This window comes from Ochotona curzoniae, unplaced genomic scaffold, assembly GCF_017591425.1.
Source record: "Ochotona curzoniae isolate NIBS_2020 unplaced genomic scaffold, NIBS_Ocur_1.0 contig_2321, whole genome shotgun sequence".
NCBI lineage: Eukaryota > Metazoa > Chordata > Mammalia > Lagomorpha > Ochotonidae > Ochotona > Ochotona curzoniae.
Genome location: NW_024465421.1, coordinates 18768458 through 18791938, shown reverse-complemented (window position 1 = coordinate 18791938; position 23481 = coordinate 18768458). Strand labels below are relative to the sequence as shown.

The 23481-nt window shown below is 41.8% G+C and overlaps 1 protein-coding gene across 2 annotated transcripts in view; it reads left to right on the top strand.

The window, feature by feature from the left end:
* Positions 1–527: 527 nt before the first annotated feature.
* Positions 528–23481, top strand: part of ATF7IP2 (activating transcription factor 7 interacting protein 2) — a 39514-nt gene continuing 16560 nt past the window's right edge. Inside the window, exons 1-4 of one of the 2 annotated variants that reach the window (XM_040973349.1) lie at positions 528–1234; positions 18021–18865; positions 21672–21793; positions 22871–23005. In XM_040973349.1, the coding sequence (XP_040829283.1) occupies positions 18031–18865; positions 21672–21793; positions 22871–23005 (1092 nt within the window). In that variant the 5' untranslated portion in view covers positions 528–1234; positions 18021–18030. Of the gene's footprint in view, positions 1235–18020; positions 18866–21671; positions 21794–22870; positions 23006–23481 lie in introns of those variants that run through there. The other variant, XM_040973350.1, reaches the window with a different exon arrangement.

The following is a 23481-nucleotide window of genomic DNA, read 5'->3' as shown; positions in this document are numbered from 1 at the left end:
TCGTCGGCGGTGGGCGGAGGAAGATTTACCTCAGCCGGTAGCCGGGGACGCTCATTTGGCCCTTGGCTGGCGGCCGGCGTCGGTTGTGAGGAAGCCGGCTGTGCGCTGTGGCTCCAGGTACGTTGGCGGCGGCTCAGAACCCCGCGGGAGTGGCGGTTGGACCGAGGAGGAGCTGAGGGGCCGCGCAGCGGTGCGCGGGGTCTGCGCTGAGGTCCGCGGAGCGCCAGGTGAGCCCGGCGGGGCGAGCTCCGTTGGGCCGGCTGGAGCGCGGACGGCCGCGGCCACTGCCTGGCCCGGAGAGGAGCGGGCACGCAGCCGGGCGCAGGGAGCGGGTCGAGCGGCCCCGCATGGCGGTCGGCACTGCCCGGCCGAGCGGCTTCGCTGCGTTGGGGCTTTTTGTTCTGTTTTTGGTTTTGCGTGAGTAAAACGCTCGAGTCTTCTCCCGTGTGCTTTTGCAAGTGAATGGATAACATTTAGCTAACTCCCCCAGATTTCTTTTGAGTTGTTGTTTCGGGGTGGGGGAGAAGAAATTTAAAACAATTTCTAGAATAGTTGACTGGATCTTACCAAACGATCTCAATACGCAGTGTTTAGTAGGAGCTGGAATGTCGGAGAGAATGTAAAATTCTGAGGGACATGATGAATTACCTTTTAAGAAAACTAAAGCTTACCTGTATCGGGTGCTGTGATTGATGAAACCCTTTTGTTTTTAAATAGAAAAGCTTCTGTTTAAGGATAATTTAAGATTTATGTGGGTTTTTTTTTTTCCTAATTATTCTCCCTCTGACCCCTAGTTTTTTCCCCAATTGTGGCAGGCAGGTTTAAGAATGTGTCTAAACAGAAGTAAACAATTGTTTTGCTTAAAACTTACTGAGAAAGCTGCCCCTGCCTTGTGTGGTGGGGATGCGGACGGTTCCAAGAGCAGTGCGTGTGGCTTGCTTTCAGGCACAGCTTTTTTTTGTTCTTAAGACATGTAAGATTTAGAAGACAATGATGAATCATTTACATGAGGGAAATTGTTGTATCCACTTAGACTGTTAATTCTAGATTGAATTTAATGCCATTTTCATTATGATTTTGTCGTATTGTAGCCAGTAAGTAATCTACGACATAACTTTGCAAAAACAGATGGGGAAGAAATTGAAGATAACTTATCTAACAGGAAAGCTATTGAAAATGCAAATATGAAGCACCTGAATGAAGGACTAATTACACTGAATTCAGCTTTCGTGAAGTATGCCTTTCTTTATCCATCAATTTGTTTGTAGATGTTTCGAATCTGATCTTAAATTAATCTACTTGATTCTCAGTCTTACCTGCAGATATGTACAGTCCGCATCCTCAGAATGACTTCTGCCTCAACAGAAAGCATGAGCGGTACTTTGTTGGACATGATTTGCGTGTTTTAAGAACTGGTTTATTTGGGTTCATCTTGAATTTTCTGCTCTGCTTACATTATCTGCCCTGTACTTCAATTCAGCCTTCAGTTTTATTGTATTTCTTTTTAAGCTGCTTTATTCCTTTAAGAAGCCATTGTACTCCCACAGCATAGTTCTATTATAGTGGGTGTGTACATCTAGCTGTATTTCATTCAATGTAATTAGACTAATGGTAGCTAATGAAAACTTAAAAACTCAGCCCGGCACGATAGCCTCCGTGGCTAAGTCCTTGCTTTACAAGTGCCTGGATCCCATATGGTTGCCAATTTGTGTCCCAGCTGAACCACTTCCCTTCCACCTCCCTGCTTGTGGCCTGGGAAAGCAGTTGAAGATGGCCCAAAGCTTTGGGATGCTGCACCTCAACAGGAAACCCAGAACAAGCGCCTGGCTTTGGGTCAGCTCAACTCTGGCTGTTGTAGGCACTAGGGGAATGAATCAGCAGATGGAAGATATTTGTGTATCTGACTTTCCAATAAAATAAATAAATCTTAAAAAAAAAAACTTTGAATATTCTCACAAGTGAATGATACAGAAAGATGGAAGCACTGAATTCACCATCTCATTCTGTCTCATATTCTTATATAATTTTGATTCTCAGCTGTCTGAGACTTAAGCCTGTTTTCGTATCTTAATTGCAAGACAGATTTTCATTTGTTGGTTCATTCCCCAAATGCATTACTTGGGGTAAGTTGGGTAGGCACAGTCCAAAACCAGGAGCCAGGAAGTCCAAGTAGGTCTCTCAGGCAACATACCTCCCAGGGTTCACGGTAGCAGGAAGCTGGAATCAAGCAGGGATAGAACTTCAGCCTAGGCACTCTTAAATGGGATGCAGGCATGCTGGGCAACGTCTTAGACCATTGTGCCCAAATGACTCCTAAAAATACAGCAGACATGGGTAACCTTATCAGTCTGGCTGAGACTAATTGTAATCAGGCAGTATGGAAAGAGAAGCATGATTTTTTTTTTGCAGGGAAGGGAAATAATAAGCTATGAAGTGAATACTGAATGCCTAAGTAAGCTTTAAGGCTGCAGATCTAAATACAGATCTAAATTGAACCATTTTATGGAGGCACTCTGTGTCTACTAGTACAATAATTTCCATGAATGTTTTGTGTATACTGCTGTTGGTAAGAAAAGACTTGTAGCTGAGGCAAAAAAATTTTAAGGCTTTTTTGTCTGGTATTTACCAAGGAGACAGTAATTCAAGTGACTTTCTAGTATGTTTTAGTTGACAAAAAAAATACTTAACTTGAAAGAGAGCGAGAACTTCCATCCATTTGTTCACCCAACAAATGACTGCAGCAGCCAGAGCAGGACTGGTCTGAAGCTGGAAGCCAGGAATTTCTTCCAGGTCTGTCGCATAGGTCTGGGGCCCAAGAACTTGCACCATCCTCTACTGCTTTCCTAGGTTCTTAGCAGGGAGCTGGCTCTGAAGTGGAGCAGCTAAGACTCAAATTAGTGCCAATTGGGCATGCTCGCGCCTCAGAGGATTAGCCTGCTAGTGGACTGCCCCCTAAAGATTTATTTCAAGCGTGTAATTTTAAAGAGGGAGAAGAGAGGGCCTGGCATAATAACGTAGCGGCTAAATCCTAACCTTTAATGCACCAGGATCCCATATGGGCGCCAGTTCTAATCCCAGTGGCCCTACTTCCCATCCAGCTCCCTGCTTGTTTCCTGGGAAAGCAATTGAGGATGACCCAAAGCTTTGGGAGCCTGCACCTGGCTCCTGGCTTCAGATTGGCTCAGCTCCAGCCGTTGCTGCCACTTCGGAAGTGAACCAGTGATGAAGGATCTTTCCTCTATAACTCTGCCTTTCCAATAAGCTTTTACCAAAAAGAAAAACAAAACAACAACAACAACAAAAAAGAGACAGCCTCTATCAAACAGTTAACAGAGAAGCCTTTATTTTGAAAGCGTTAAGAGTGAGCTCTTCAATCTACTAGTTCACTTCCCAGCAGGCCACATGATTGAGGCAGAGGCAGTCTTCCAGGTTTCTCATATTCGTGGGTTAGGCCCAGATGCTTAGACCAAACTCTGCTTTTGCAGGCCAATGGCACAGTAGCTGGATCAGAAGTGCAACACTTGAAACACAAACTGATGTTTCCGGCATCTCAGGGCTGGCTTCATGCACTTAGCCAATCCAGAACTAGAAATGTATTTCCTGGGGAGGTGATCTTTAACCTGAGAAAATGTTTGTGATAATTCTGAACAATTTGAAAAAGTGAAGTTTAGCTTTGTAGGGTGGCTAGGTTCATGGCTCCGTAGAAAACAAAATATGTGAGGAAGATAATTTAATCATACTGTATGGCTGCTTAGAGAATATTCATATAAATGAATCTGAACTATAGCAGTTGTGTGGAGTAGAGAAAACGGCAAAATACTCATAGTAATCCCTCAGTATTCATGGGAGCTTGAATCTAGGGCCCCCAACTCTCAAACCAAGTGTTTTATTTTGAGCATCTCATGTTACACTGTTGAGATATGTATTCATATATCTCAACAAAGATAAAATTCTGCTAGCACTCAAGTTGAGCTGATACTGCTGATCCATAACCCACACTAGTGTAGTAAGACATGCATGTTCATGATATTGTCACATGACACAAGCTGGCCATTAGTTTTTATCATTTGGTTAATCACTTTATACCTATTAAGGATAATATGGTGTCTGCATAATACCACATCTGCTTTGTACCTGTGACGTAAGTGGGGTTTTTTGGGAAATATTTACAAGGAGAAAATATTCTGTTGGTTCACACCTGGGTGGCCACATCGGCTGGAGCTGAGCTGATCCAAAGCCAGGGGCTTGTTCTGGGTCTCCCATGTGGGTACAGTATCCCAAGGCTTTGGGCCATTCTCTACTGCATTCACAGGTCACAAGCAAGGAGCTGGGAGGGAAATGGAGCAGCTGGGATACAGACCATCATCCATGTGAGATCTTGTCACTTGTAAGGCAAGGATTTAGCCACTGAGACATCATTCTGGGACCATTTTTTTTAAGACCTTGGTTCAAGTACTAGCTTTTAAAAATGTTTAGTCTTTTAAAAAGATTCAGTAGATTTCTTCAAATTTTTAATGTGGGTTGCTCTTTAATGCATATGTCTTAAGATACCATCCTGGGGCCTGGCATGATAGCCTAGTAGCTAATGTCCTCGCCTTGCATGCACCAGGATCCCATATTGGTGCTGGTTCTGATTCTGGCTGTTCAGCTTCCCATCCAGCTCCCTGCTTGTGTCTTGGGAAAGCAGTCCAGATGGCCCAAAGCCTGCAGTGGAGACCCAAAAGAAGTTCTGGCCATTGCGGCACCCTGGAGAGTGAATCATCAGACGGAGATACTCCTCTCTTCCTCTCTGAAGGAAAAAAAAAAAAAGATACCATCCTGATCCTAAAATGAAATATTCCTGGAGATACAGATGTTTCATTTGGGGAAGCCCCAAGTTAAGGTGCAGTCATGGCTTCAAACTATTTAAGCAAAGAAGTTGGACTCTGTGTTTACAGCTTTCTACTTTTAATAGTCCTAGTGATTGGGAGTTCTTGAACAGCACAATTTGATTATTTGTCCAAGTTAGAACATCAGTGTTACAACGTGTGTACTTTTCAACACACTTTTTATAAAAATTGAAGCTAAGAAATTATCTCATGACTGAAATTGCTAGAAATTGTGTGATCACAGTGGAATTTTTTACTTTCTGTAACAAATAACACCAGAAAAATTTTAATTGCTTAGAAATAGGTTTCTAATTATTCCATAGGTCAAATAATTTAAAATGTAAATTAAAAAAATATTTTGAACAAAGTGGTAGTTAAGATAGGAGGTTAGGAAAATAGGGTCTGGGAGCTTGCACTATGGTGAGTAAAGCTGCTGCCTAGAATGCTGGGTGTCTTCCATGGCACTAGTTTGTCTTGCCTGTTGTACCGCCAGCCCAGTTTTTTTTACTGGGATAGCCTAAGTGTTTAGGCCCCTGCCAGCTATTGAATAGATCTGGGGGAAGCTCTTGACTTGTTCAGTCTGTTACAGCACTGTCCATTGTGGCCACCTCAGAAGTGAAACTAATGTGTGGGGAGCAGGGTGCTAAAGCCACTCCTGGGATTGGAAGGGGCCGTTGCAAGATGGCGGCTGACCCAGGGCCAGGAGGCGGAGCAGGTCTCGCCAGCAGGTAAACAGGAAGTCACAGGGTTAGGCTAATGCCCCTGCTGCGATTATTGGCCTGTCATGTAGCGCCAAGTGAACCCACGGAGAGAAGTGATTGGTGGAGAATGATATAAATGTAGCCAGTAAATGCTAGGGAACGGACGGACTAGGCCGGATGGACAGACAGACGAAGATGGACGAGAGAGATTAGGTGGCGGAAAGGAGACGGGGAAAGTACGGGAAGAAATGTGGGAAGGAGGGCAGTAGAAAGAGGCTGGAGAAGTGGTGGAGGCATGCTAAAGCCAATGGGGACGGGAGCAGCAGAGATCAGGATTTAAACGCAGCTGCTTTTGGCAGTGAGAGGTCCGGTTCCGGCTTTTCCAGGACCCTCAAGAGTAAGCCTCGTCGTTTTTAGTGTCAGCAGCAGTGGCGGCACTAATGGGTGGAAGATCTCTCAGGAGCTCTTCCAAAATAATCCTTTAATAATTAAACAGTGAAAATTGAAGATAGGAGTTTTCACCTTCAGCTGGAACAAGGAACAGCAAGCAAATCAAACTGAAAAGAAGGAGAACATCAGAATTGCAAAATATAAGAATGAAATGGACACTATACAATATCAATATCAAACCAACAAAGCTAAGAGAGCATTAAAATGTATTTGTTTTTAAGGGCCGAGTGACAGAGCAAGAGTGATCTTCTAAAGGCAGCAACAAGGGCTGAAACAGACTAAAGGCAGGAGCCTGGAACTCCATCTGTGTCTCCCAATGGAGAGCAGGAACCCACATATGGAAATCGAGACCTGCTGGCTTCCAGCATTTGTTTCCAAGAAGCTGAATCAGACGCGGAGCAGTCATTGCTTGAACAGGCACTGTGATGAGGACACACTGCCCGTTGGCTTTGGCTGCTGTACCACAATTCTCATTCCAATAGTAAGTGCTTTGAAAATCTTGAGAAAATGCACAAGTTTGTGGTACAAATGACGGAATTAAAAAAAATCACCAAATGCCAAGAATGCAGGACAGCATTACAGATTACAAATGGAAGTTATGAAGAACTTCATTCTGATAAATTTGAAATGAAAAAGCAACTAAAAAAGGACTTAAAGTTTGAAGGGTCCTATAGACTAAATATTGGTAACCGAAACTTTTTAACTGTGGGCTGACATGATATTGTTGATGAACGATTTAAACAGGTAATGGAGAAATAACACCATTCACTCATAAACTTTTCAGAGAATAAGAACAGCCTTATTTTATAAGGGCCAACATAATTTTTGAAGTTTTCTTTTTACTGCAAAATTATCTATACAAAGGGGAGGAGAGATGGAGGAAAATCTTCCATCTGATGATGCACAGTGACCACAACTGCTGGAGCTGCTCCTGTCTGAAGCCAGGAACCAGGAACTTCTTCTAGGTCTCCCATGCGGTTGCAGGGTCCCAAGGCTTTGGCCATTCTTGACTGCTTTCCCAGTCCACAAAGCAGGGAGCTGAATGGGAAGCAGCGGGATTAGAACCAGCCACCCGTATGGGATCCCAGTGCATGTAAGGCGAGGACTTTAGCTGAGAGAGTATCACGCCTGGCTAGAAACCAATGTTTGAAAGTATAGATTTTGTTTCTAAATAATGGAAAAACTTGAATGGCACCACCGTGCATTAAAAAGTACCATGTGTAAGCTGGAAAAGTAGAACAAAAATTTGACATGCACACAGATAAAATGGCAATTAGCAATGTAAAATGAGTGGATTAAGCAATGAAGTCAAGTGGCAGAAATTGCCATTAGAGGGGAAAAGATGCTCAAAATGTAGTACCAAAGGGAAACTTTGGGTTTTAGATACAAATTAGAGTAAAAGGAGAAAAGGTCATGCATAGAATAGCTATTAGAAACCTAGCGTGGTTATACTGACCTCAGACAAAATAGACTATAGCAAAGAAAGTATTGCCAGAGACACAGGGAGAGTCCTGCATGAGGGTATTACAGTTACAGGTGCATCTAAAGACGGTACCAGGATGCGTGCAGCAACAATTTGACATGGTGCAATTCAACAAGTCATGAATATTTCTGCATTTCACTTACATGATGAATCAATAACCAGAAAGATCAGCAAGGAAACAAGACATGAGCATTGCTATAAACCAGCTGAACAAGAGACCTCTTTTGAACAACAGAATTGTATGTTATTTTTAGTATACATACGACATTCTCCAATGCAAATGTGTTAACCTATAAAATCAACAGACTTAAGGATTGCAATAATATGAAAATTATCTGATGGCAGTGAAGTGGAGAAATCATTAATGTGTAGAAGGTAACAGTACTGAATGCCAAGGAAACCGTGAAAGAAATGAGAAAGTACTCTGAGATGAATGAAAGTGAAGACCCCATACCTAATCTAATGATGTGAATTAGAGTAGTTTTTAGGAAGACTATTAAAACAAGGATTGGTAGAGAGTGGAAAAATAGAGAAAGTGAAGGAAACTTTTGAAATTATCAGCAAAATTGACATTTAAGAAAAAGTCAAGTTTCTAAAATGAGGAATGAATGAGGAGGCATTGCTATTTACTTTCCAGAAGTTAAAATGCAAGGGTGTGAAGTTTTTATGGTATCAGATTGCCTGCAAACCTAGATAAGCCTATTTTGGATGTGTCAGTGTTTACAAATCAGATAGGAATGTGATTAATTTAGATGGGGCTAGGTGGAGGGGCCAGTCATTCTATCAGCAGGTGTATCCACACGCTGGGCGTTTGGAGAAAGTAAATGTAGATGAGTTGGTCTCTCAGACCTACAATATACTTGGGCCTTGGATGTCAGATGCTGGCCTCTAAACTCCAAGACTTATGCTATTGTTTCCCCTTGCTGGCAAGTCAGGTTTTTAGCCTCAGATTTGTGCTTAAGAGTTTTCTTGGTTCTGAGGAAGTTAGACTTGGACTGAATTGTGCTATACACATCCCAATATATCCAGCCTACAGACGGCAACCTATTGTGGAATTCGCAATTGCTGTAAGACATGAGCCAGCTACTCAGATAAATCTAGCTTTGTGTGAACATGCATATCCACACACACACCTATTCTGTATATTTGGAGGACTGTATTTAAAAAGTATGCTGTGGAATAATTCTATGCAACACGTCAAGAAGATGAAAGATACCTCAAGAAGATGAATTTCCAAAATTGAAGAAAAATCTTGACAAACCTGGAACAAAGAGACTGAATTAGGACACAGAAGCCACAAATTGAATGGATTTACTGGTGAATTCTACCACACATTTAAAGATATCAGTTCTTGCTGGCATCGTAATGTAGTAGATAAAGCTGCTGTCTGCAATGTTAGCATCACATACGACTGACAGTTGGTGTCCCAGCTGTACCACTTCCAGTTCAGCTCCCTGCTAGTAGCCTAATTAAAGCAGTGGAAGATGGCCATAGTGCTTGGGCATTTACAGTTCGTGTCAAAGACCAGAAAGAAAAATCAACCTTTGGCCAGGTATACCCTTTAAATGTTAGTGACCACTTGGAAGGGACCAGTGGATTGGAAATCTGGTAGCTCTGACTTTTGTATAAATGAATTTTAAGAAAAAATGGGAAGATACCAACTCTTCACAAATTCCTGAGAAATAGAAGAGGATGGAATCACTCTACAGGCCAATCTTCTAATGATAAAAGCAGATCAAGACATCACTAAACAAAACTGCCCATCAGTACCATGAATGTGCGTACAAAATCCTCAACAAAGTATTAACAATTCAAAATCAACAACATGGAGCAATGGTTGGCACTGTCCAGCCCATGAGCTGTTTGTTGTGAAAAATCATTTGGCCTGTCCCTGCCATGATAATGCCAGTGAAAACTCAAAATTCAGCATATCTGTAGCCATCTGAATTTCAGATTGGTAATTCTGTGTGGCCTGTGAATGATATTATAAATATCCAAGTGGCCTTTAAAGGAAAAGTTAATCCCTGATGGAAAAAATTGTGTATCATTCTAACAAAGTTATCCTATTGCAAGTTAGTTTTCCATTCTAAAATCTATTACTGACTTCATCAATAGAATAGGGAACAAAGCTGTGTGATTTTCTAATGGGAAGCAAACAGTCATCTGACAAAACCCAGTACCTGTGTTTGATAAAAAAAATTTCAGAAAGTTCAGGATGTTGATACTGTATCTGGGGAAAACCTGTAGCTAACATGATTCTAAAGACAGTTGTTCCACCTGAATTAGGACCAAGATAGGCATTCTGACCACTTTCATTCAGCATTGTGTTGGAAGGTCCAGTTGGGATAATTGGGCAACAAAATACAAGGATCAAGACTGGACCAGCATTTGTTCTAGTGGGTTAAGCTGTTTCCTACACCAATGACCTCTTGCAAGAAAACTCAGAATTTCAACCACTTTGCTTCCAGTCCAGCTGGTGTGCCTGGGAAATTGAAAAAAACTTGGCCCAAGTTCTTAAACACCTGTCACCCACTTGGGATACCTAGGTGGAATTCTAGGCACCTTGCTTTGGTCCAACCCTTGCCTTTGCAGCCATTTGGGAAGTGAACCAGCAGATGGAAGATCTCTTTATCTGAGTGTCTCTGCAACTCTGCCTTTGAAAAAAGATTTTTATAATGTGACCAGAAGGGAAGAAATAAAAGTTTGTGAGGAGTCTGAAAGAACAATTAAAGATAAAAACAACTTGAAATTTATAGACTTATTAGGTGAGTTGAAAAGCATGTCAACTGGTGTTTCAAAGTTTAACATCTTTTCCAAAGCTTTTGTCAGGATACTAAATGCTGTTTAAGATGCAACAGCCATTGTTCGTTCAGTCCAAGGAGCACATTCACTTGCAGTGAACAATCTAAAAAGGAAATTAAGAAAGCTTTGAATTACGATAGCATGACAAGAAATGCTAGGTGTACGTTCTGAAAACTGCAAAATATTGAGATATTAAAGATTAAATCTTTGATTATTGCTCATTTTATAGTATTAAGATAGCACTATTTCCCTATGTATTTTGGATATTAACTTACCAGATATGATTTGAAAATATTTTCTCTGATAATGTTGATTGTTCATTTTGCTATATACATGCTTTTTCCTTGATATAATTCAGCAGGCAGGGATAAACAGGATGTCTCTGGTTGGTATAGTACTAATTTATCAGCCAAGTTTTGCTTTACAGAGGAAGGGCAACGAGGAGGAAGAGAGGGCTGTGGAAAGGAGGAAATACATAGAAAAAAGCAAGATGCAGCCACCTTAAAAGACTAGATTGATGGAAAGAGTGCAATTCTACTCCATAGAGGAATGGCTGTGAAGGACTGTGGCACTGAGGGGCTTGAAGGGAGTGTTTAAATAATCTGGGTTTCTATGTGCCTAAGCTGGAACTACCAACAGTGGTCACTAATAGGTCTGTGGTTGCCTGTATCAGACATGAAGGAAGTAAACAGGGTTATATGTTCTTAGAAGAACCAGGTGTTTAGAGTTTCTGTAGAAGATAACTCAAAAAAATTGGACGTCTCATTTTGTGCTGAAGTAGGTAAAGTGGAAATCTGTTACCTTAACACCTCTTTTGTCTTAATGTTGCTTGTGTTACTACCGCTTTAGTGTCCTGTCCTGGGCACTTTCTCCCCTTTCCCATAAACCGTGTCTAGGAGTTTTATAATTTTAGGTCCTCTATTAATGTCTTTAATGCATTTTAAGTTAATTTGTATATGTGTTGTGCAATGAAAGCCTAATTTCTTCTGTATGTGGTTTCCTAGTTCCCCAGTATCATTGAAGACTGGCCGTTTTCCTTTGTGTGTTGTTGGCATTTTGTCCAAAATAAACCACAAATGCAGAGACTTAATTTGATTTCTCTTGTTTTCCATTGGTCTGTGCATTTGTTTATGCCAGTGCCATGCAATTTTGATCATTAGAGCTTCATATTATGCTCTAAAATTGGCCTCCAGCTTTCTTTTCACTTAAGATTTCTTTAGCTATTTAGTCTTGTTTCAATTGCACACGTATGATCATTTCAGCATTTATGTGAAAAATGACATTGAAATTTTGATAGGAATTGTGTTGAATCTATAGATTGCTTCAGTAGTATTTTAATGGGATTAATTTGAAATAGAGTTTATAAACAATTCAGAAAACAGGTTTTTTAAAAAAAGATTTGACGTGCTGGACAGTGTCAATATGTTAATCCTCCATCTTGCAGCACCGGCATCCCATGTGGGTTCAGGTTCATGTCCTGGCTGCCCTACTTCCAGTCCAGCTCTTTGTGTCCTGGAAAAGCAGTGGATGATGATTGAGGTCCTCGTACCCCTGCACCCATATTGGGAGACCTAGAGGAAGCTCCTGGCTCCTAGCTTCAGATTGGCTCAGCTTGGGCCATTGTGGCTGTTTGAGGAGTGAATTAACCGATTTAAGATCTCTTCCTTCCTCAGTGTAAGTAAACGGTTAAAATTTTGGGGGGGAAAGAGTTACGGAGAGAAGAGACAGATCTGGTTCAGTCCATATATGGCCACAACAGCCAGAGCTGAGCCAGGTAAAGCTATGAGCCCAGAGTTTCTTCCAGTCTGCCCGATGTGTGAAGGGGTATAAGAACTTGGGCCACCTTCTGCCTTCCCAAGCACATTAGCAGGGAGCTGGATTGGAAGTAGAGCAGGTGGCATATAAACCAGTGCTGATATGGGACGTTGACATGGCAGAGGGGGCTTGCTATACCACAATGTCTGCCCCCTGAAAACATTTTTTTTTAAGTGGGCACAAGAATGGAATGAATGTTTTTCAAAAGAATACATACCAGTGGCTAACCAGTAGATGCAAAAGTATCCAATAACACTAACAACAGAAATACGAATTAAAACTGCAAGATACCTTTTATGTTGTCAGAATGGTTAAAATAAAAAGTAATTGTTGATTATGTAGACAAACATTTAATACTGTTGCTGTATAAATTATCCATTTCAAAACGTGGATTGTTCCTCAAAACATTGAAACTACCATATGACACGTCAATTCCACTACCATCGTGCTGGCTGCAATCCTCTTGTCAGGTATAATTTCATTGTAAACCTCATATGTAAACAAATAGTATTTAGTATTAAGTAAAATAGTTTTTTGAAACATTTTTCAATTATATTTCCAAAATTCACCTATGTGATTGTATATAGTGTGTTCTAATTTTTTTTTAACTTATTTGAAAGGTAGAGTTACAGAGAATGGAGGATAGAGAGCGAGTGATCATCCGCCTGTTGGTTCACTCCCCAAATGACTGCATTGGGCAGGGCAAAGGCAAGCAAAAGCTAGGTCCCACGTGGGTACAGGGGCTCAAGGACTTCCACTGCATTCCCTGGTGCATTAGCAGGAAGCGGGATCAAAAGTGGAGCAGCTGGGGCTCAAACTTGTCCCCCAATATGGGCCAACTTGGTAGGCAAAGACTTAACCTTCTATACAACATCAGCATCATGTTTTGTTTTGTTTTGTTAATACATTTTAGTGTCCATTGCAAAGGTGAAGTCATTGTAGATCCATGTGGACCACTGGTTGGGATGGAGAGGGTCTTGCTGTGGGGGTAGGAAGAGGACAGGCGAGAGCAATATTTCCACCCTCCCTCCTGTGTCTGCGAGCGTGAACGAAGAGGGTGTACTGCTCCTTGTCCTCAGACTACATTCCAGGGATGGAAATGGACTCTTGATGCCACTCCAGGGATCTTGGTGGGGGGAAAAGAATGTCCTAGGGCTCTCTTGAGTGGTAATAGGTAATAGTGACATAGAGCTGGGCAGGGGTGGGGGCGATTTCAAGCTCGTGGCCCTAACTAAGCTTACTGCATAGTTGACCCAATTCCAACCCTCATCTAGGGGATTCTTACTGCTGGCTTCTGTTTAGTGACTCTGGTTGTGTCCCTGCATCATCTTGATTGCTCTAAAACATTGTTTGCCTCATTGTGAAAGAGGCGACACATTCCTTCAGTTTTCACAGGAGCTCTTCAGTAGCCTCATGTACCTTCCAAGGCCTCTTGGTTGTCCATGTCTACCACAGGCTCAGGTTAAGTATTGTGCCACTTTCTACCGTTTACAGAGGTACTTAAGGTCTTTTGTGGAATTTGAGGAGCCAGTTGTCTTGTCTTCATGTGCAACTGGATATGTTCTTCATCCTTTCAAAGGAGTCAGCCTGCAACGTGTACGCCGTGGTCGGACCACAGGTCTATAGAGTGTTCCGTGAATTCCACAACACATTCTTGCAAGTGCTACGGTCTGATCTGTACCACCACCAGCCCTGTCTCCCATACATATTGTTGGGTGTATCAGCCTGCTGCAGCAGCCCCTTCAGAGCTACTGGCCTCAGTTCCTGTGAGCGCAGGCAGGTACAGTGGTCTGCTCTGATCCTCCTCCAGCCCAGCTTTCTTCCTCACGCTCTGAACCTCTACCAGGCCGTTCCCCAGACACAGTTCCCATGTGTGGGCAGGTGCTGTGGCCTGGCCTCTGACCCCAGACCCAGCCATATGTGTAGATTTTAGATTATCATAATTTATCTTGAAATCTGTGAAGTATGTTTGGGTAATTTTCCATGTTCTGTTGTTACTGTTAGTGCTTGTCTTAAGAAGGGTATGTGTAGGCATTTCTTGAATGAGCTTATTGGACAGTGATGAAATAAGCAAATAATTGAACTTTAAAGCACATGACACCTGTTTTCTGAAGCTGTTTCTAATTTACAGTCATACAGGTAGTATGTAAGAGTTACCAGTGATCCACAGCTTCTTGAGCCCTTGGTTTACTAATCTTGAATATAAAATTTTATCTTTTATGTTAGATTAGCTGCTGGCCAAAATGTTAGATTCACCAACCGCCAGGGAATTACATGAAAAGAATTGAGATGGCCTTTAGTTCGGGGAACCATGGTCACGGGCTTCCCTTCCCCGTGCAGCAGGAAGAGACGTGAAGGAGGGGGCTGCAGAGGAGGAAGAGTGCAGGAGAGACAGGGAAGGGGCTTTTTAAACTCTCCTTGACACGGAAACCTAAATGGGGTCACCTTGGCCCTTATTGGTGGGGGGATGTGGGTCTGTGCCCCTCATTGGTGCAGTGGTGGTCTCACCACCTGTGGGGCACATCAGAATTCCGCCATCCATTCCGGTTTTGGTTGGAGGCAAACTCCACCTTCTCTGGTTATCATGGTAGCCATTTTATACTTAAGGTTTATTCTGTGTTTGAGAAATCCTTCCTTGCCTCATGGTGATATGTGAAATTGTCAGGCCTGCTGGTGGCAGAAAAAGCCTTTTGCTAATGTAAGTTATCTGAAGACATGGACTGAACCATGTCTGAGGAATGATTTAGGGGGAAAAAAAAGTAGGAATGCAGAATGCCTGATCAGTGAATTGTTGATAAAGTTCAGAAGCAACAGAAATAAACTGTCATGAGCATGGGTTTCTGTTTGGCTGGTTACCTGGAAAACTGCATGAGAATGTTCAGGGAAGACAAGGAAAACTGCTAGTTTGGGGAGATTAAGTGTTGGTAATGACCTAACATCCCAGTTGTAGCGCGGGCCTAGGAAATGCAGCTTATTACTTAATGTCAGGATTGATTGAATAGGCAACAAGAAGATGCTTAATGGAGAAATGATGTTATTAAACTACACTGTGGCCATCATCCATGCTATTAGGATGACCCAGTTTGTCTTCAGAACTTAGACTTTTATATCCCAAAAAGCCAGGGTGTCCAAAACTCTTGTTACAAAGGCCAGGATATGCAAGCTTTTGTTAATCACTGTCTTGGGTGGAACAAAGAGTCTCTAGGGTTGGTTTTCCTATGTTAATTAAACTAGAAGACCGCCAAAAGGGAAGAGCAACTAAGCCAACCTGAACAAAGGGAGGAAGAAAGAGCCTCAGGGTTAGGAGGGCTTCTTGCACAGTTTAGGACCAGATGAGAGTAGAGCTTTGGGACTTGATTGCTCCAAGATAAACCATCACACTAGGTGTTCTTGGCTTATGATAAGCCTCTAGTCCACACACAGCTCCTTCAGTTAAAGAACAACTCCATCTAATTGAGTTTGGGGAAAATCCAAGAGATCACGGAAATCCTGTTATGAATTCTTTTTTGTCAGATATGTCACATTCCACGGAGATCTTTGAATTCGTGCTGCTGTCCTGCGGCATGTGATGAGAAATGACTTACCTATATTTTCTCAAGCTTAATCAATTTATTGTGTGTGTAGAGAGAGATGTAAACGACTTGTTGAAGGAATTGCAGAAAGAGGAAGAAACCTTTCATCTACTGGTTCCTGCCTCAAAATCTAGAGCCTCGGACTTTACCTGAGGTCCCACCTGAGCAGCAGGGGCCCAAGGTGCTGGGCAATCACTTGGTGTTTTTTTCAGGCACATGAGTAGGAACTGAATCAGAAGTGGAGTTGAAATGGTGTTGTACCCAGATTTTTTTTTTAAGATTTATTTATTTTTATTGGAAAGATCGATATACAGAGAGGAGGAGACACAGGGACATCTTCTGTCCAATGATTCACTCCCCAAGTGACCGCAACGGCTAGTACTGCACCAATCCAAAGCCAGGAGCCAGGAACTCTTCCTGGTCACCCTTGGCATGTGCAGGGTCCCAAGGCTTTGGGCCATCCTCGACTGCTTTCCTGGGCCACAGGCAGGGAGCTGGATGGGAAACAGGGCCATTGGGAACCCAGCACGTGCAAGGTGAGGACCTTAACCACTGCGCTATCATGCTGGGCCCTGTACCCAGATTTTGAGATCCCCAGAAATCATCAGGAGTCTGAAGTCAATGCAAACACATAAGGGCGGTTTATTCAGACAAGCCTGGGCTCCTGCCGGCAACGTCCATGTCAACAAATATCCTAAGCCAAGTAGAGGTACTAGGGTTGAACTGTAACCACTAGACTACTACATCAGGGCCAAAGTAAAAATTTTATGTTTAGGGTACAAAATATAGTAGTATCAACAAGCATTACATGTTTAGGTGAAGCTGTTTGTTTTATGTGTTTAAAAAATATATTCTTCACCTAAAGGAAGGACTTAGTTGTTTACTTTGTCTATGGAAAATAATTCAAAAAATGTAAAGCAAATCAGATAATGTGCAGTCCTATAAATTAAAATTCTATAGGACTATAGGAATATGTACAATTTTATGTTTATAGGAGTATCTGTTAATTTTTAAAATTTTGTTTTTACATTTTAAATATGTACTTTAACCAGTTATCTCAACAACCCTGTAACTGTTACTTTCGTTAATTGAAAATATTTTTAAAGAAAGTTTCAAGTAAGAAAGTTGATCATGATAAATTAGTAAGTTATAGATAAGCTTTTGGCTGGGTTACTTGTACCTTTGGTTCCAGGTTTTTATCTTGACTCTCTAAGAATTTATTGTATTTGATAAACAGAAAGCTCTTCAAATGCCAAAAATGGCTGAGACTGGTCTGAGGCTGAAGTTGTAAGCTGGACATTCAGTCCAGATCTCCTATATGGGTGGCGGGGACCCAGTTATTTGAGCCATCACTTCTGCTTCCAGGGTCTGCATTTTCCTACAGCAGCCAGGAGCCAGCGCTGAGCCTTTATACCCAGGTACTCCAGTATGGAACTTGAATCACTGGCCTCAGAACTGCCGGACTGATTTCCTGCTGCCTATGCTAGATTCTTGAGTTGATTACTATTTTTTTTTTCTGTAATCTTTTACTTGAAAGAAACAGGGAAGGACAAAGAACTTTCATCCACTGGTTCACTCCCCAAATGGCTGCAATGCCCAGAGCTGGACCAGTCTGAAACTGGGAGCCAGGAGCTGCTTCTGGGTTTCCCTTGTGGGTGCCAGGGTGCCAAGGCCTTGGGCCATTTTCTGCAGCTTCCCAATATACAGTTTAAATATAATCTGGTAGTGCTTTCTGAAAACCATTTACTATCCCATGTTGCAAGTCAAAGATGTGGATACTAAGACACTAATTTACTTTTCCTGTGCTGTGTGCTGGACTTTTTCCTAAATGATGAAAAGTATTACATAAGCTAAATAAAATTTGTGTGCTTGTTTGAACACCCATTTCTAGTTCATTGACTATCCTAATGCTTGTGTACTCATAACCGTTGAGGACTCATGGTACCACTATGTATTGTGAAAGCTCAAACATTAAGATAGGTTAAAAAGGTGCTGCATTGGCTTTGGGTTTTATAAAAAAAATACAATTAAATCTTTAAGCAGTGGCCATCTTGATTTATCAGCAGTGATTGATAGTGCTCACGTGGTACAACAAAAATGATCAGATAAATTTTCAGAGTTAGTACCAAATAGATGCTTACTGTGGTAATATAAAAATCTGAATCTTGGAAAAAGTTATTTTCTAGCTGTGGTAGATGGAAATGTGCTTCCTAAGAGAAGTAATCATCGAAAGCAAGAAAAATACAGCCTCAAGGTGTTTTTAAATATTGCTCAGGAAATAACTTGTTCACTGGAGAAATATATTTAACTATGATATTTTAAATTTTAGGTTATGAAAGATGGCCAGCTCAGATAAAAGTAAGCCTAAACCAAAGGTATTGAAAGCCAAAAAAACAATGCCTACAAGTTGCCGAAAGCAAGCAGAGATGCTGAGTAAGCCAAAGCATGTTGAAGCCCTGAGACCAGCAGCAGCTGAAAGTAACGTCAGTTTAAATAATAATTTCGTAACAAGTACATGTAGACATTCTAAAAATTTTGATGTCTCATTGGATTCCAGCAAAACCACAGTATCCTCACAGAGAGATATAGTACTTCCTCAGAGTTTAATGAAACCGGTTGAAGAAATTGTTCATTCAGAAAACAGATTGCATTGTACTAGTAATGAACAAGTTACATGTTCTAACCAAAAGCCGAGGAAGTCGGTAGATCCTGCCGGCGATCTCTGTGTACAAAAAGCGAAAGAATCACAGGTCGGTTCTGATAACCATTTTGAATATCAGGCATGTGTAACAAGTTCCTTTTTTGAACTTAAAGAGAATTATAATGTAAAATCCTTTTGGTGGCCACCTTCTATATTGGGTAATGTTCTCCAGATGCCAAATACTACAATAAAAGATACAGCGGATGGTGAGAGACTTGACAACATGGTTTCCACGACAGAAAAAACCTCCAATTCAGAGTCATCTCGTAAAACGCAAAATGACATTTTAAGTTCAGACTCGGACTTTGTGCCTGCTGAGAAAAGACCTAGATTGAATTCAGTCAGTTCCAGCATCTCCATTGCTGAAGACAAGAAAAATGAAGAAAATAATAAAACCTGTTATTTCAGCATTTCAAATTGTGAAAGAACAGAAGCAAAGTGGCAGTCACCACTTGACACTGATGATAATATCGGTAAGTTATCTTTTGGTGAAATTAAGATATTTTCCTTTGAGAGATTTTCACAACCTCAAATATAGCAAGAGTACGTATGAGTTTCAGCAAGGAAAAAACAAACGATGACTACTTAAATATCTTGTTTTTGAACCTTTTGTGTAAAAATATTTACTAATTTAAAAGTTAGTGTTAGGAGAAGACAAAGAGCTTAGCTGCACCGGTTTCCTCCAAATGGCTGCGGTGGCCAGGGCTGACGCAGGCTGTGTACGCTGAGCCTGGAGTTCCGTCCGTATCTCCTGTGTGGGGGCACAGGCCCATGTGCTTGGAACATCCTCTGCTGCTTTCCCAGCACATTAGCAAGGAGCTGGGTTAGAAGTGGAACACCCAGACATGAATGCTGGTGCTACAGGTGGCAGCTTAACCTGTTGCATAATTCCACTCCTTCTGAACCTTTCTTGCTGGAGAAAGGGAACGTATTGTTGAGAGAAAATTACAACAGATTTAGTTTTGCAGATCTTTATTTGCAAATCTTGGGATTGGGCAATAGCTCAGACCCAAAATGGTTTAGTTGCTGTTGGTTGACAAAGGAAGTAACTGGCATGTTGGGGGGTGAAGTAGAGACAGTCTGGCAGGTCCCAGCTGCGATCTCCCTTGCTTGAACGTGTCTGAAGAGTTGGCCTGTTATGATTGCCTGACGCTGCATGATCGCCTGCGGACACGTGAAGTTAAGGCTCATTTTATCGTATATCGAGAGGAACCTTTCGCACCAAACTTAAAATATATTCAAAGGCATCTTTTAGGCCAAATTTTATTCACTTTTTACCAGAATTCATAATATCAAAGTAGCAATTAAAAGGTGGCCTTTGTCAGTTTTGTTGTTTTCATTTTACCCATATGTTTTATTTTATTTAGAAATATGTATCTATATGTGAAAGGCAGAGTTGGAGAGAGGAGACAGAAGGCACCAGGTTTGCCCCCCAAATGGCTGCAGTGGCTAGGACTGGGCCAGGCTAAAGCCAGAAACTTCTATTCTCTCATGCGGGCCATCTTCCAGTGTTTTCCCAGGTTCATGACCAGGGAGCCACATGGGAAGTGGAGGAGCTGGGGTTTGAACTGACACCCGCAGGGGATGCCAGTGCTGCAGGCAACTGCTTAACCCTCCCAGTCACAGCACTTCAAACTCTGACAGGATTCAAAAGAGCTTGTTCAAAGAGGGTTTTTAAAATTGTTAGTGAACCCATTTCAGTTGACCTATAAATGATGTGTCAAGCATAAAATGCCAGTAGTACACATGGATGTATTATGAATGTGTGTGAATATGGAGAACCATACAACTAAATAATAAATGAAGTCCTAGAGTTATAAAACCATAAAGATATCAAAAGGAAATTTCATTAGAGGCATGGTGTTTATGTTGGTTATTGACATAGAAGAAGAAAAAAAATTTTTTTTTATCTCAGCTGTACAATGATCCTCATTTAAGAAAATTTAAAATTACGGCCCAACACGGTGGCCTAGCAGCTAAAGTCCTCCTTGAACGCGCTGGGATCCCATATGGATGTCGGTTCTAGTCCCAGCAGCTCCACTTCCCATCCAGCTCCCTGCTTGTGGCCTGGGAAAGCAGTTGAGGACGGCCCAAAGTCTTGGGACCCTGCGCCCTTGTGGAAGACCTGGTGGAAGTTCCTTGCTCCTGGCTTTGGATCGGCAAAGCACCAGCTGTTGTGGTCACTTGGGGAGTGAATCGGATGGAAGATCTTCCTCTCTGTCTCTCCTCCCCTTTGTATATCTGACTTTGTAATAAAAATTTTAAAAATCTTAACAAAATTTAAATTACATAAAAGTAATAATGGTATTACATACTCAATAATGTAGGATTGTTTAACTGTACTCATAGAAATAATATGCAATCATTTAGGTAACTAGAGAATTTAAATGCTAGAATATGCTGAGTTTTCACTGGCATACATGTATTTTTTTAAGATTTATTTATTGGAAAATCAGATATACAGAGAGGAGGAGAGACAGAGAGGAAGAGCTTCCGTCAATGATTCACTCCTCAAGTGAGCCCAACGGCCGATGCTATGCTGATCCGAAGCCAGGAGCCAGTAACCTCCTCCAGGTATCCCACACGGGTGCAGGGTCCCAAGACTTTGGGCCGTCCTCGACTGCTGTCCCAGGCCACAAGCAGGGAGCTGGATGGGAAGTGGAGCTGCTGGGATTAGAACCGGCACTCATATGGGATCCTGGTGCGATCAAGGTGAGGACTTTAGCCGCTAGGCCATGCCGCCAGGCCCCCATACATGTATTTTTAAAAATTTGATCATTTGAAAGGGCAGAGTTACAGAGAGGAAATAGTGTTCTATTCCCTGGTGCACTTTCCAAATGGCCACAACCAATGCACTTGGGGCAGACTGAATCCAGGAGCTGGACGCTGCTTCTGGGTCTCCCTCCCACGTGGAACCAACAGCCCAAGCACTTGGGCCATGCTCGGCTGCTTCCCCAGGCCATTAGCACAGAGCTGTATTGAAAGTGAAGCAGTCAGGATTCGAACAGATGTCGCTAATATGGTGACAGCACTGCAAGCAAAGGCTTAACCTAACATGTGGCAGTGCTGACCCTAGTGTATATGTGTTTAATAGACTGTTGGAGGAATGTATCTGATTTCAGAACCCTACCTCAGATACTCTTCTTTTTTTTTTTTAAATAGAATAGTTTGGGAATTTTTCTGTGCTGTTACATTTTTGTCATGTTTTGATTTTTCTATTTGCGTAGAAGATTCCTAAATTTGAAGGAATATTTTTATCTAATTTTGTGTCTCTCCAAGGCCAAAATCAAAAAAGGAGGATGTTTTCAGGAAAAGAAGAGAATGCCAAGCACATGAGAGCTTCAGAGCAGATTAATGGAAATGTTTTGCCTCTGGAAAGGCAAACAGCCTTACTGCAACAGGTACAAAAATTGCTATAAACAGAAATCCTCATTTTTGATGAGTGCAGATATTAAATTAGTGCATCTCCACAGTGACATAGTACAGAGAATTTCTTTGACGTGAAAGCTATAACCAACCAAAATTTCCCAAGCAATTCTGCAAACTATTTCAGAAACAGAAATGCTGTTTTAACGTAAAGATTTGTTCACTAAAGTTAGAGGGAGAGACAGGATGCTGTATATGTGGGTTCACTCTAAGTGGGTACAGTGGCTAGTGCTAGGCCTGCCGGAGCGGAAGCCGGGAGCTTCGTCCTGGTCTCCCATTGAGGTGGCAGGGCTCCACATACCTGTTACGTCCCACAGGTTTCCCAGGTGCATTAGCGGGGAGCTAGATCGGAGGTAGAGTTCAAGGCTCGAACCTGTACTCGTGAGATGCTGGCATTATAGGCTATGGCTTAACTTGCTGTGCCACAACACCAGTTCCAACGTGCATGTTAAAAGCATATATTCTGTGCATATGCATTCACTTAATAAACAGCAGGCTTTGTAAAGGACTCCTGCGGAACTAGCTTAGTAGTTGAGTCTTTAGTTTTTCCTTTTGCTTTGTTTCCTCCCAGAAAGTGTGAACAACATACTAATTCTTACAAACTTGTAGGGCCCAGCGTGATAGCATAGCAGCTAAAATCCTCACTTTGAGTGCACCAGGATCCCATATGGGCGCCGGTTCTAATCCCAGCAGCCCCGCTTCCCATCCAGCTCCCTGCCTGTGGCCTAGGAAAGCAGTTGAGGACGGCCCAAAGCCTTGGGACCCTGCACCCATGTGGGAGACCTGGAGGAAGCCCCTGGCTCCTGGCTTCGGATCAGCTCAGCTGTGGCCATCGTGACCACTTGAGTGAATCAGTGGATGGAAGATCTTCCTCTCTGTCCCTCCTCCTCTCTGTATATTTTCCTTTCCAATAAAAATAAATAAATCTTTGAAAAAATAAAATAAAATCCATAACTGTTGTATTGCTAGCTTGAATGCAAGTTAATTTCTAAAATGTAATTAATAAAATTACTTTGAAATTTCAGATGTCGGTTTTTATTTTAAAACTCTAGGTCAGACATTTGATTCAACAGGAGATCAACAATATACATTTCAAACTGTTTGACGACAAACTGAAAGAATTGAATGAACGCATTGGAAAGACACACTGCAAGATTAGACATGACACAAAAGCTACTGAACTCTTTGTAAGTTTCCAATTTGATTTAAATCCTTTTAAAAAGTAGAATCTGACTCCCAGTGAAATTAAGTATATTTTAAACAACAGTGCTCAATGTGGCTTGACAATAGGTTGCTGAGCTTTAGCACTGTCTATACCTACAATGTTAAGATGCACTTACGTAAAGGATGGACTTGGGACTGTTAAAGGACAGCACTGTTGTTAAAATATGGGGGAAGATGCTGAAGGGGAGGGTGGAAGGAGAAGTGCCTGAGCCCATGGAGCTATATCATGAAAAAGTTTTTAAAAGTTAAGTAGAATGTGGTGATATTTTTCCTGTTAGACATATGACCCAATGTAAGTCTAACATAGACAACTGTATTGTATTCAGCAGTCATGTCCCTTGAAAAATGCTCTGAGAACCACCAGGTATTGTGTGTGAATCGACCATTTTAAAAAGACATAAGCACTTTCTTTTTTATATATCTTTTATTATTAGAGTTT